Source organism: Ctenocephalides felis, unplaced genomic scaffold (genome assembly GCF_003426905.1).
Source record: "Ctenocephalides felis isolate EL2017-DRISC unplaced genomic scaffold, ASM342690v1 CF-g0.4_SCAFFOLD_03571, whole genome shotgun sequence".
In the NCBI taxonomy this organism is placed as follows: Eukaryota; Metazoa; Arthropoda; class Insecta; order Siphonaptera; family Pulicidae; genus Ctenocephalides; species Ctenocephalides felis.
The window spans coordinates 46,329,020-46,343,195 of NW_020539725.1; the positions used below are offsets into that span (position 1 = coordinate 46,329,020).

The window sequence follows — 14,176 nt, forward strand, 5'->3', positions numbered from 1 at the left end:
TACCAATGATTCCGACTGGTCTTCCGTTTGACTTCAAACGATTGCAATTTCCAGTTCGCCTTGCATTCGCAATAACAAGTCGCAAGGCCAATCGCTTAGTGTTTGGGGAATAAATTTCAAATAGATTATTTACAAAATCATTGTTTTTCACATGGGGAGTTAAACGTTGCCTGTTCACGAGTTGGAAAACCATCCACTTTGTTTGTGTTAACGTCAGACCAAAAAACAAAAAATATGGTTTACCAAAGAGCACTTCAATGAAACGGATAATTTGCGGATTCACTTTCATTTACTTAGATAAGTTCAACTAAAAAAACACTTTATTTTTATAATCGAAATAAATTCATTACAGTTGTGTAATAAAATCAAATTTTTCCTTTTCAAATATAATACAAACAAAAAATTTCTTCATCTTTCTCACGAAACCATCTGGTGGCGAAACCGAGTTCGTCGGGTTTGCTAGTATATCTATAAAATGAAAATTTAAATTTATAATTTCTTCATGTAATTCTTCGCAATTTTTTTAAATAATTTACACAAAATTTTTAAGAAAACTCTTATAATACCCTGTATCATACGGATTAATAATTCATTTCTTTTATGAAACTATCTCGGTAGTTTGAAACTTCAATGTAGGTTCTTAAACTAAACATTGTTTTGAGCACAAACTTCTTCTTGTAAAATATGTATTGGTTGAGACACAATATAATGTTGAAGAAAATTTCCTACGAACGAAATATATTTTAATCTATACATGCTGACAAATTTATATATGCAAATTCATAAATAGTTTTAAATTATTTATTAAGTTATTATAGAATATAAATAATTTGAAAGTTTTTTAATTTAATATATCTCTTTTATACGCAAGTTAATATAAAAGGTATAGATAGAACGTTAAATATTGGTTTCTCAGAAGAGCAAATAAAACCACTAACATATCAAATCTTCTAATATTTCAAACTTTCACAAATTTTTATTTAGTTAGACACACACCCCCTATACAACACTCACAAAACATACTTTTTCTAACGAGTGAGAATGATTCAAAACTTTGAGAAAACCCAAAGTTAGTAAGTAGGAATTTTTATGAAAAACATAAAGATCTTCTTTAAAAAGTTGAAAATACAAAAATATTTTATAATATTATCTTACCTTATTGCATAAGCAAAAGCCATAACAGCATCACTTACGAATTGCAACTGATCTTCAAAAGCTGTATTGTTTCGAGTTAGTTTTTCTTTAGTTGTACATTGTTGAGTATAGTTCTGATTGTAAGGAGTTATTGAAGAATTCGGGTATTTGCAGTGGAAATGGTCTTCCCAAAATTCTGAAAATTTGATAGAAAAAAACTAGCAAGTGAAACGAAATTGGAAGGTTTCAAAGAGTGATGTAAAAAGATCACAAAAAACAGGAATAAATTGAAGTGGATTGAACCACAATTTTAAATAAAATTGGAAAATAGATTTAATATACATTTTGCAAAAACATCTAAATTCAAAATATGTATTGTAAAATATTTTATTTGTAATAAATTGATCTATAGCTGTTTTCACAATCCCATTTCTATTATCCAACTTACCGACAAACCAAGGATTTCTCTGATTATTCTCCACCGTTAAACCAAGAAAATATTCCTCAAATCCTTTCACCAGGTTAGCTTCAGGTTGAACAGACAACGTTCCTTCAACCTCCCTTTCATTACCATCAGATACTAAAGTTCTTGCAGACCATCCATCTGATCCAATCCAAGAAAAGAAACCAGTGGCATTGCATCGCCTTACTGCGCGCATTACACCTGCCACTTCCTGGTCAGATCCAAATACTATGACACCTGGAAAGATAATTGAAATTTAAAAATTTTAAGTTTAATTTAAAGTTTAGAGATTACATGCTTCTGGTGGATATAGAGCCATGGTCTCAAAATGGATTTGTCATACAAGAAGTAAGTAGAAAGTAATCATGGTGTCTTAAAAACTTTTATTAGAAGAAACTTTAAGTGAAAAAATATAGAAAAATTTCACAAATAAAATATTATATTGGAATGAAGCTGAAATAAAAGATAAACATGCTCAAAAAGATTATCAATAGAAAAATAAAACATTCTAATAAACAGTTTGTTTGGCCTTATTAATCTTTGTTGCTTACCTCTAGCTCTTGGCTTTGTTAACATTTTTTGTATAATATTATCATAAGCTATTTCTTCGGCGACTCCAGAGTCTTTCACTAATTTTTCTTTGACGGCAATGCATATATTATTTCTGGATAAAAGATCTTCTAGCTCTTCGAAAGCCTTAGAACAAAAAAATATTACTTTAGGTAACTAATACATGCAAGTATTATTTTTAGTTTGGATATTTAAAGACATAATTTTACTTTAAGCTAAATAAAAATTATACTATAACAGTAAAAATAGTTATTAAATGTGCTATTTTTAAAAACAATAATGTAATTAAAGTCATACTTCAAATATAACATAATCGGTTCGTCATTGTAATTATATATCATTTAAAAATGAACCTTCATTAAAGAAATGAAGTAATTGCTGATTAATAAATTCTATAATATTCGTTCACACAGTGGATTATGTTAAACAACGCCTAAACAAATATTGTTTTGCAACTTCACTCATCATGTAATTGTGTTTGAAGAACTTCATGTAATTAAAATTAACATACATTCATTGACTGCTTGTATTTTTTTTACTTTTTTGCTGGCGATATAATCTCATTCTGGAACAGCTGTAATATCTGTCTTGCCTAAAACATATTTTCTACTACGAATATCAAGTTCTACGATGTAACTTTAAAATGTTTATTTATCTCTGCCGATTTCCTTGTTGATATGGGTACGCATACAACGACAGATCTCTATACACATACACGACGACTAATCACAATCGACCGATATAGAAATGATATCATCGAGAGCAAATGACGAATCAATGGCACTGGACTCGGCCGTAACGCACTTCCATTGCATTTGTATGGAACGAGTCCCTAGTCGCGCCTAAGGAAGTTTTATTTAAAAAATCAGTTAGTGCATAAAAACTAAAGATTGTGACAAAAATGTGCTGTATGCCAGTTCCAGAATTAGTTTGTTTCAATTCACAAAACCGTTCAAATATGAAGCTCTATTTACTATACACAATACAGGGATGCAATCCGAGCCCTCTGCATATACATATGTTGCAGCAATGTCTACTTGAAATCATATTTGAAATCTATGATCTCAAGTAAAAATTTGATATCATATTGCTAGATACCGAGGTGGCCACCAAAGATATTAAAATTTTCAAGTGGTGCTGTTTTAGCCGCTTTGATTCATTTTTGTTTGAGGGAAAAGATTCAAAATATAACTATATAAATTTGTTATGAATTTTTTTTTTGATTTATTTTTCATAGCAAGCTATACAAAGTACATTTGTTATGGAATGAAATATATTTTATCAAGGAGTCTTCAGACATTCACTTTTTATGTTTTAGTAACGAATACAGTCGAGGAAAGTTATTGAGCTGCAATATGAAATCAATATAACAAACAGCAGCAATATTCCCCAAAGAAAAATGTTTCGTCGGGTATACTTTTATAAATTGAAAAGGTAGAATTGTGTTTTATTTATAAATCAGCAATATTTACCTTTATTCCGTAGTTGGATTCCTCATATATGATGGAAACGTAACTCCAGTTCATAACTTTGACAATTTCCACCATTGCCTTGACCTGGTAATGATCGGAAGGGATCGTACGTGAGAAGTATTCAAATCTTTGTTTGTTGCTGAGCTCGGGACTTGTCGAAAAAAATGACACCTACGGTACATAAATATTTATGTAATTATTACCTACATATATATCCTTGAGATTTTTTTGTACGACAAGAGATTGAGACATTTTCTTCAAGTAAATCAATGTGTACAAGTTCTGGTGCACTTCACATTTTAGCATCGATTAAACATATTTTACAACAACAATCAATAATTCATAAAATGAATATTTTTGCTTACTTGTGGTATTCTAAATAATCTTAATAAGTTTGCAACTTGTATGCTGGTAACTGAAGACGCTGCTCCAACAACTCCAGAAATCACCTTTCGAATTTGGGTTCTGTTGCAATGATACTCTGCACCATCTATGTTACTAATAGAACCTGAAAAATAAGTAATCATGCTACTATTTCTACTAAAACTTGCATATTCTATGAAGATAACAGTACATATTATAAGAGAATAAAGTTTGCAACACATGAGAAAGTTGTGATTGATTGGAAAGTTTGTTTGTAGCTTTTTTGAAACTTTTTAACCAAGATTCTAGATGGCACTTAAAACAAATCTTCATAAACATTCTGATGCTAATTTCTTAGATAATCCTGTGTTATGTACTCTTATAAAACTTGGAGACAAATTTAATAATACAAATTTTCTCACAAGGACAACCTTAGGTTTACTCTTCTTGGATTTTGATGAAACTTTGCATTGTGATAAAGATATCATGGAAAAAAATTTAAATATTTTTGGAATTTAAAAACTACCACTGTTAATCATCAGAAATTCTGGTTTGTACCAGGTAGTTTTATTAATAGATAAATTTCAAATGTTATTCTAAATTCTAACGTTTGCCAATAAAAAATATTAATTTCATGCTTGAAACCAAGATGCAATAAATAACTAGTATCAACTTTATTCTAAATTATTTTTTCTAATATAAAATATTTTTATATCGCAAGAAGATGTGCTAGAAGCAAAGCTTTATTTTAATGTATAAAAGATTTAATCTTGCTGAAACAAACTTTTAATTAGCCATCACGCGCATTTCATGTTTTTTAAAAAAAATATTTTGCACATAAAACTTTGCAAAACTATAAGAAAATACAAAATACTTCTTCAGCCATACTTCTGTGTTTCAAGAATGTTGATTGTAGATTCGAGATGCAAATGAAAAATATGGCTTTTTTAAAAAATTAGAACTTAGATTACAAGAAAAGTTAAGAAGTTTTTTGTTTAACCCAAATGTATAATATGAACAATATTTTAACTAGTTGGTATTGGTATTTTGCCTTGAGGCAAGTTACATGAACTACCCGATATGTGGAAATAATCGACTTAATCAATAAAAAATAAATTAAATTATGAGTGATTGAAAATATTCCGAGTGGATTTATTATAACATAATTGAAAACGAACGAACACGTTCACTCGGAATATTTTCTAAAAGCAAATTTTCACAAATCAATCATTTTTATAATTGAGCCAGTTTCCATAGTACTTTAATGGTTTAGTATGTTCATTAAGACCAAGTACTCTATCGTTATACCAAGTAAATCGTCTAATTTTAATTTTAACAAACTACAAAAAAACTACTCATTTTTTCAAGCTTTGATGATTTTTTAAATTTAAACTACATGTCTTAAGGCCGTAATATTTCAATAGGTTCTATAAGACCATGATATATAGCTCCAAAAAAAGCTTCATAAAAATCGGCTTAATTTTTTTTTAACAGTTAGTTACAGGAAAACGGCTCGGTAGATTTCCACCTAAAACTAATCAGTATCATTCCCAACTAATATCTTTCGAACATTTTTTTATTTTTTTAAATCGATTCGGTAGTATGAGCTTAAATGTGGACGAAAAGTTCAACACCTTTTTTTCAAATTACAAAGAAACGGTTCGGCAGATTGTTGCACAAAACCGACAAACTGTAATCCTTATCGAGATATATCAAATGATTTTTAAATTTTTGAAATCGGTTCAGGCGTTTATGAGTAAACGTCGATGAAAAGTCTAATTTTGACAAATGCTAAAAAACAATATTGATTTTTGAAAACTTTTGACGAATTTTTAAAATTAAACGACTTGTCGTAGGGCCGTAGTATTTTAGTATGATCTATAAGACTATGGTATCTACCGTCAAAACAAAAATTGTCGAATTTTTTTTTAACTCTTTATTATAAGAAAACGGCCAGGCCAATCTCTACCAAAAACATAAAATTAGCAAATCGCATTTTTTGTTTAAAACATAAATTTCTTCTTCGAGAAGTTAATAAAAAATATTCAAAAATATTAAATAAATAGCTAAATAGCTAAATCTCACTTCTTATTAATTGAGTCATTTATATAAGCATTAAGGAAAGTTTATGTAACTTTCCTCCTATTTGGTCTGCACAAAACGAGCTTTAGCTGTAACTATAAATGTAACTATTTTAGTTAAACGTAATTGAGCTCTAAGAATAAACGCCTTTTACAAGAACACTATTAAAACCTATAAACACCAATTGCAACTAATTCTACATACTAACTATCATCATTTTACTAAACCTCTTATAATTATACGATTATACGTATCTGAGTCACAGTATCAAATATCTATCTGGATGATCGTCCAAAACAGATTTCAGCAGATTTGCATGTTAATATTCTCAAGTCGAAATTGCTTCACAACGTAAACAGAATTCGATTATTCCTAGCGACTTATGAACAGAAATTCAATTCTGGTAATGGAAACTGCTACCTCTCTATAGAAAATTGATATTTCAGTATAATTGCAATTTAAACATAAGAATATAAAAGGATTACATATTTTCAGAATAAAATAGAGAGAGAGAGATCTTTGTTTTGTTTTCATAATTTTTTTAAAAATTAATTTGTCACAATTATTTTATTATCATTTAAACTTTTTTCTAAAATTAAATTATGTCTTAACTTTCAGCTGAAGCACATGAATCAAAATCAATAAAATCAAATAAAAAATATCATTATTGTTCACTTGTTGTGTATGGCATCGTGCCTTAAGGTAAATTGCTGGAACTTTCCGTACCAAAAATTATTTTTTTTAAAAAATTAACATTTTTGAAAAAAATTTACTCTGAAAAATTAGATTTTTGAGAAACTATAATTTTTTGACAAAAAATTCCTTTTTTTTTTTTGAAAAATAGACTTTTTTAAGAAAAGTGTATTTTGAAATATTTTGGAAATTCTGAACTTTTTTTCAAAGCAATCGTACTGCTTTAACTGCATAGAGATGAAATATCGAAGCGCGTAAGCGCCGCGCCGCCGTTTAACGAATAAGCATTGGTACGGAACCCATAGGAATGTAAACAAAATTTATACTTATTGTTAAAATCTCTATAAAATATCTGATAATTTGATGTGCATATGTTCAATGATCATTTTTGACCGCCAGATGGCATTTCTTTTTACGTTTTTACTAGATCTCCGAAACCGCTAGACCTGCCTTCATGAAAATTTGATCAGTTTTTCATCTTCTTAATATAAGTAAAATGTTTTATTATTGAAATCGGACGCTCCGTTCTCTTAAAAACTGAGTTGCCGCTTTTGGCACTTTTTGCCCCATATCTTCCAAACGGCTAGACCTGCCTTCGCCAAAAACTAATCAGCATGTCTCCTTATCAATACGAATCGAATGTTTTTTGAATTATTCAAATCGCTTCATCCGTGTTCTCGAAATCGTCGACGAAAATTTGTATCCGAATATACATACACACGCACACACATACATCAATTTTTTTTAAGGTATGCCAAAATATTCAGAAACCTCTGAAACGTAAAGATATATAAAAATTCATTTCATTTCATTCATTCATTTTCGATTTTTTTTCGATTACTGTAACTTACCCTACAGGAAGTTAATATAAAGTAAATTAAGTTAAACTATGCAATTTTACAAAAAATAAATTAAATGAATTGGAATTCTAACTTTGCTGGTAAATATTTTTGACAAAATATCAGATCAAGGTTAGATACAGTGCTATTATTTCGTAAAATCCCTTTAAAATTAAAAATAAGACATTGGATATTTTGGCCCCCTGGCTGTCCCATTTTCACCACCTATGGAGTAAAAAGGACCAGTTGACAAATTTTTGAAAAACAACAAAAAACACATTTCTACATAGGGCTTACAATACCGGGATTCCATGATTCCGAATACCGGGATTCCGGACGATTTTTGTCCAGTATTGAATACTGGTATTCATACCAAAAATACCGGTATTTCGGGATTACCAGTATTTTGTTAAAAATTGAACTTACGCAATACACATACACAAGTTTTACACTGTTTAGTTTATGTGTATTACCGACTCAACTCTGCCGGGTATAACACATCGGCAAGATAAAGCAATTGTTCATACATTATATACGACCTAATGAATGGAACCGATTTATAAAGATTATTAGTCGTCCACATGCATTTCATATCTAATTCTTTAACAATAATTTTTAAACAAAATATACAATCGACACGTTATAATTCTCTATATTTCATTCGTATCTATTTATTATTTGATTGCAGCTCGTCTTATATACTTAATATTTTAGAACCTTTGCATATGACAACAGCTTAAATTTTGTTCATATTATAGTTGATATGCGAGTGCACATTTTGCCTCTTCGTGGTGGGTTATATGTGGATAATAATGCAGTTGTGTACACAAAACACAATATGGAAAGGACATGCAACTAACTATGTACGAGTATATGATAAAGTTAAACGCTGCCGTGCAAGAGACACCGCAGATTTGTATGGTGATATTCTCGTTTACGGAAGTCTGCTCGCTATTACCTTAGAGCACCAGGAGCTAAACCGGGGATGGAAAATTTTCAAATGTTTTGGCATTATTAACACCGACGGTTCCAGAGATCAGCTTTTATACTCAACTTAGGTTGTGTGATAACAACTTTTCCGACGATCCAGGAATCAATTTCTGTGTTAAATCACACCGTTAAATTTTATAACATAACTATACGGTTTCAATGTTCAATTTTTAACGTTTACGTACTTCGTTACTAGATAGAAGGAACAACTTGCGTAGGGTAGAGATGGGCGGGTAAAATGGTCCACCACCGATATCTCAAAAACAAGCGAAGTTAAAAATGTTTGAACAACAATATTTGAAAGTAGAGGGAAAAAGATGTATAACAGGCTTACCTTGATTCTTACTATGTTGCTATCAGGTGATGAACACAAAATTAAAAAAAAAATAAATTCTTTCATATAATTCGGATTATATTTTTATTAACTTCCCGTAGGGTAAGTTATAGTAATCGCAAAAAAATCGAAAATGAAAATTTTTATATATCTTTACGTTTCAGAAGTTTCTGAACATTTTGGCATACCTTAGAAAAAATGGATGTATGTGTGTGTGTATGTGTGTGTGTTCGGATAGAAATTTTAGTCGACGATTTCGGGAACACGGATGAAGCGATTTGAAGCGAAGAACTGATCAAATTTTCATGAAGGAAGATCTAGCGGTTTTGGAGATCTAGTAAAAAAAGTAAAAAAAAAATGCCATTTGGCGGTCAAAAATGATCATTAGACATATGCACATCAAATTATCAGATATTTTATAGAGATTTTAGCAATAAGTATATTTTTTTTTACATTCCTATGTGTTTGGTACCATTGTTTATCAGTTAGACGGCGACGCGGCGCTTACGCGCTTCCATATTTCGTATCTATGCAGTTAAAGCAGTACGATTGCTTTGATTCAGAATTTTCAAAATATTTCAAAATAAATTTTTCTCCGAAAAGTTTTTTTTTTCAAAAAAAGTAAGTTTTTGTCAAAAATTTATAGTTTCTCAAAAATCTAAGTTTTTCAGAGTAATTTTTTTTCAAAAATGTTAATCTTTTTCAAAAAAAATTTTTGGTACGGGAAGTTCCAGCAATTTGCCTTAAGGCACGATGCCATGCGCCCCACTAGTTTCTAGCTTAGATTCTAAAACTTTCTTATATACTTCAAATAAATAATTTTATCTTTTCATTTCAGTTTATATAATTAGAAATATGAGATCAGTCCCTTCATTCTAACTTCGTATGATTCAGTTTTTGTTCATTTACTTTTCATATAAATAATTTATGAGCTCTTATATTTTGTCTCTCAAATACGATTATTAAAAGTTACAGTATTTATAATAATCTATTTGGAATATTTCTTGAATATTCTATAATTCCAGACATTTGCACGATGCTATGCACCACAGTTATTGATTTTATCAGGTAGTAATTCTCTTCACATAATAACTAGAACATTTTTGTTTATAACAAATATTGTTAAGTAAAAATAAACAAATGATTCGACTTTATAAGTCGAATCAAATAACTTGTCCATGTTGTGTAGACCAACTACATTATTACCCGCATATAACAACGAAGAACAATATGTTCACTCACATGTCAACTAAAATATGAGCAAAATTTAAGCCGATGTCACATACAAACGTTCTCAAAGAAATTACATGCAATAGAATATTTGCACTTTCATACAAATATTTGCACTTTTCTACAATATGTAGAAAGCCGCGCCAAATAGACAAGCATTCGAAATATATTTTATAAGTCGCAAATATATGATTATATGTCATTGTTTTGTATCATATTGTTCGCAAATAGACCATCAAACTATTTCTAGTTCCTGATAATGATATTCAAACTGGAATTATTCATTATTTCGAAATACCACATGCTGCTGTTTATTTTATACCGGTATAACCTCAAAATATTCTAAGAATCTTAACCTATTAATGTATCAATAAAAGAAAAAAGTAAAAATAAAAACCACAAAAAATTACCAGGTTGCCCTCACAAATATTTAAAAGAATTGAGTGGGGAATCTCCTACTCGAAATTTGAAAAAAGTTGATCATATGATAAAAATATATATTTCATTAGAGATAAACTCTTTAAAGGCATAAATATCAGCAGATTGTCTTAAAAAAGTTATATATATTTTGATTGGCAATAAAAATATGCATACAAAAAAAAATTTTTTTCAAAATTGTCAAAAATTTATATACCGAGTATCCTCATTAACACATATGCTGCAAGATCTCCATATACTATAAAATCAAAGTTAAATGAAAAGAATCCATGATTTGAAAATCTGATCAGGACATTGTAAATTCACTTCGGAATTCGAGATACACAGCTATAAGTCTGTAAATACTTGTATATTGACATCCTAAAGTTGTCTTCAAACCTACATATGGTATTGACACCCTACCATATGTAGGTTTTGAGACAACTTTTAAATGTCAATATACAAGTATTTACTGCTGAGTATCTCGAATTCCGAGATTCTTATTTAATTTAAGCTTAAATGACTGGACTAATAATAGTTGATACATAAAGAGAAAATTCTAAGTTTGCAAAACGCTCGAGGTAAAGTTTGTAGCTAAAAACTAAGTTACAACTTCATTGGGAGTATAAATATGAAAAGCTTGAACTTTTAAAAATATTATTATGCGACTTGTGAGTTTAAAAAGGCTTCTGTAATAATACCATTACCATCTATAGAGGTTCTGAAACTAGAGTGCTTTTACAATATATGGGTCAATAATCTTGTCTGAGAACATTAGGTTTCGGAATATTGCACAAAATTGTTTCTAAGTATTTGGCAACACGCCTAAGAGTGTTTTTGACCTTACTATTTGTACTTCCGCATTGTCAAAATCTACGCTTCAATACATGCAGAAAATAGTCTCTGTAAGAATAAGAATCATTACAGATGACAAACCAACCTTCTCCAAAAACTAATAACGATGTAGATAGCTTTTGAAAGGTTTCAAAATTTCAAATAATTTGTTTCGAATCTATTGCTATAATGGAGACAACAATTTTGAACATTTCTATTAATTGTAAAAGCTTAGCCAATTGTCTCCAAATAATAATGAAAGCAAGTCCTAGGAATGGCTTTTGAATTTTCTAAATCGGTTCAGCTGTTTTTGAGAAACCGTCTTACACTCATATATTTTTTCAAATTCTGGTCTCAAACGATTCAGAACGACTTGAAACGTCGAGAGAACATGAAATCAGCATGAAATAATTTATGGTAAAAACATAAACTTCTCCTTCAGAAAACTATAAATGACTTCATAAAACATCGGCAGACGCCTACTATTTTTTTAACTTCCCGAAGGAGATGTTTTGTTTTGTTTTCATCAAAAGATCCGATTTTTGATGGTAGATACCATTGTCTTATAGATCATACTGAAATACTACGTCCCTACGACAACTCGTTTAACTTTAAAAATTCGTCAAAGTTTGCAAAAATTAATATCGTTTTTTTGGTGTTTGTAAAAAGTAGAAATTTAATCGACGTTTTCACAAAAACGCCTGAACCGATTTTAGAAATTTGAAAACCATTTGATGTATCTCAAAGAGGACTATCGTTTGTCAGTTCTGTGCGACAATCTGCCGAGACGTTTCTTTGTAATTTAAAAAAAGGTGGTAAACTTTTCGTCCACATTTAAGCTTATACTACCAAATCGATTTTAATCAAAAACTGTTTGAAAAATATTGTTTGAGAATGATACTGATTAGTTTTAGGTGAAAATCTACCGAGCCGTTTTCTTGTAAATAACTATCAAAAAAAAAATTAAGCCGATTTTTATGGAACTTTTTTTGACGATATATATCATGGTCTTATAGAACTTACTGAAATATTACGGCCTTACGACAAGTAGTTTAATTATAAAAAATCATCAAAGTTTGAGAAAATGAGCAGTTTTTTCGACGTTTGTTGAAATTACAATTAAACGATTTATTTGGTATAACGATAGAGTACTTGGTCCTAATGAACATACTGAACCACTAAAGTCCTACGGAAAATTTGCTTATAGAAAATACTCTGATCTAACGTGTTCGCTCGTTTTCAATTATGTGTAATAAATCTACTCGGAATACTTTGAATCACTCATAAATTAATATATTTTTTATTGATTAAGTCGATTATTTACACATATCGAGAAGTTCATGTCCCCAAGGCAAAATACCAATACCAACTAGTTTTATTATACATTATCCCGATTATTTTTGACAACCATTGAATTCCTCGTTCGACATCATGTGAATTTCCACCGAAAGCCCTTTTCTGACATAAATTCTATTATAAAGTTTCAAGAAGTGCGTGGTCAGCGTCGTAATAGGTTTTGTTTATGCGCAAATAATTTCTCATTGTAAATGTAAACCCGCGCGCGCATAATCATATTACTTTGTCCCGGAGTTACATGATTGCTCCAAGTCCGGAATCCGGAATCCGGATCCTCGGTTGATTTCCTGTGGGTCATGCATACTGCATCAGGAAATTGAATTAAATCAAAACAGAAGAGTCTGGTTTCCACTTGCATATATTATTTTCAATGTCACTCATATGTGGAAGAGATATTAAATTCGAGAATTGATTACGGTTTGGTAAAAGGGTAAAGGCTTGTATTTCATGTGACTTTCGAAAGGTTGTAAAAAAAGTCACAATATTTTTACTGTATTTTTTTTACAAATCAATGTTTTGAAAATAAAAAATATTAAAATTAATTTTCAATTGTCAATAAAGTTAAAAATAGTCAAAGGGTGTTTGTTGACTGTTTGACCATCCGGTTCGAATGGACCAAAAATATGTTATGATAAGATAGTTTGCAAAATGTATAGAAGTTCGTGATCCACCGAGATGCTGCCGAACTCTATTAAATGCACTTGCACTTTATTTATATTTTCGAAGGACCAGATATATTTAGATAGTGGCTATATCAGACCGATTAAAAAAAGATAAAAAAAATGTTTAATTGTTGTATATTTGAAAATTAAGATTTAAATACTTATAGATGATATGTTACTTAGATTAGGTATGAATTAATACTGATGTTTGTTAGATTATATTTATATATTACTCCTTTGAGTGTTGATTTAAGACTGATTACAAAAAAATTTGAATTTTATATTATTTTTCTGGTTGGCCCATTTTGTGGAATTAAGCGACATCCCATTACAATTTTCGATCCAATCAGTGGCTATTACATTCATCAATCAGATATTGGCCGGTGATTGCATGGTACGTAGAATTACAGTTGATCCGAGTTTCTTAGAAATATTGATAAATTGCAGAATGATATATTTAGGGATAGGATGCATGACAATATTATGGATTATTTTAATTTGAAATAGTTTAATAAGGGATTAGGGTTTATTGTTGCTATCCTGCATGAAAGTAATAAAATATATAATTAGACCAGGATTGGGAGTGAGGCGTTAACAGTGTTATTTCTAGATGGTTATGATGTGGAGGTTTCAAAAAATTGGTATGGGCATGACTCCAAATAATTTTATCTTATTTATCTAGAGTATTATCACACTAGTACAAACTAAAAACAATTAAAACTAGCGGTGTATGGCAT

General features: G+C 29.8%; 1 protein-coding gene across 1 annotated transcript in view; it reads right to left on the bottom strand.

Annotated features, from left to right (window-relative positions):
• Positions 1 to 14,176, bottom strand: part of LOC113386976 (metabotropic glutamate receptor 2-like) — an 82,998-nt gene that overhangs the window by 8,727 nt on the left and 60,095 nt on the right. Inside the window, exons 4-8 of the mRNA XM_026624734.1 lie at positions 4,005 to 4,147; positions 3,640 to 3,810; positions 2,149 to 2,293; positions 1,583 to 1,834; positions 1,156 to 1,330 (exon numbers count right to left, since the gene is read on the bottom strand). Coding sequence (XP_026480519.1) covers positions 1,156 to 1,330; positions 1,583 to 1,834; positions 2,149 to 2,293; positions 3,640 to 3,810; positions 4,005 to 4,147 — 886 coding nt within the window. The remainder of the gene's footprint in view (positions 1 to 1,155; positions 1,331 to 1,582; positions 1,835 to 2,148; positions 2,294 to 3,639; positions 3,811 to 4,004; positions 4,148 to 14,176) is intronic.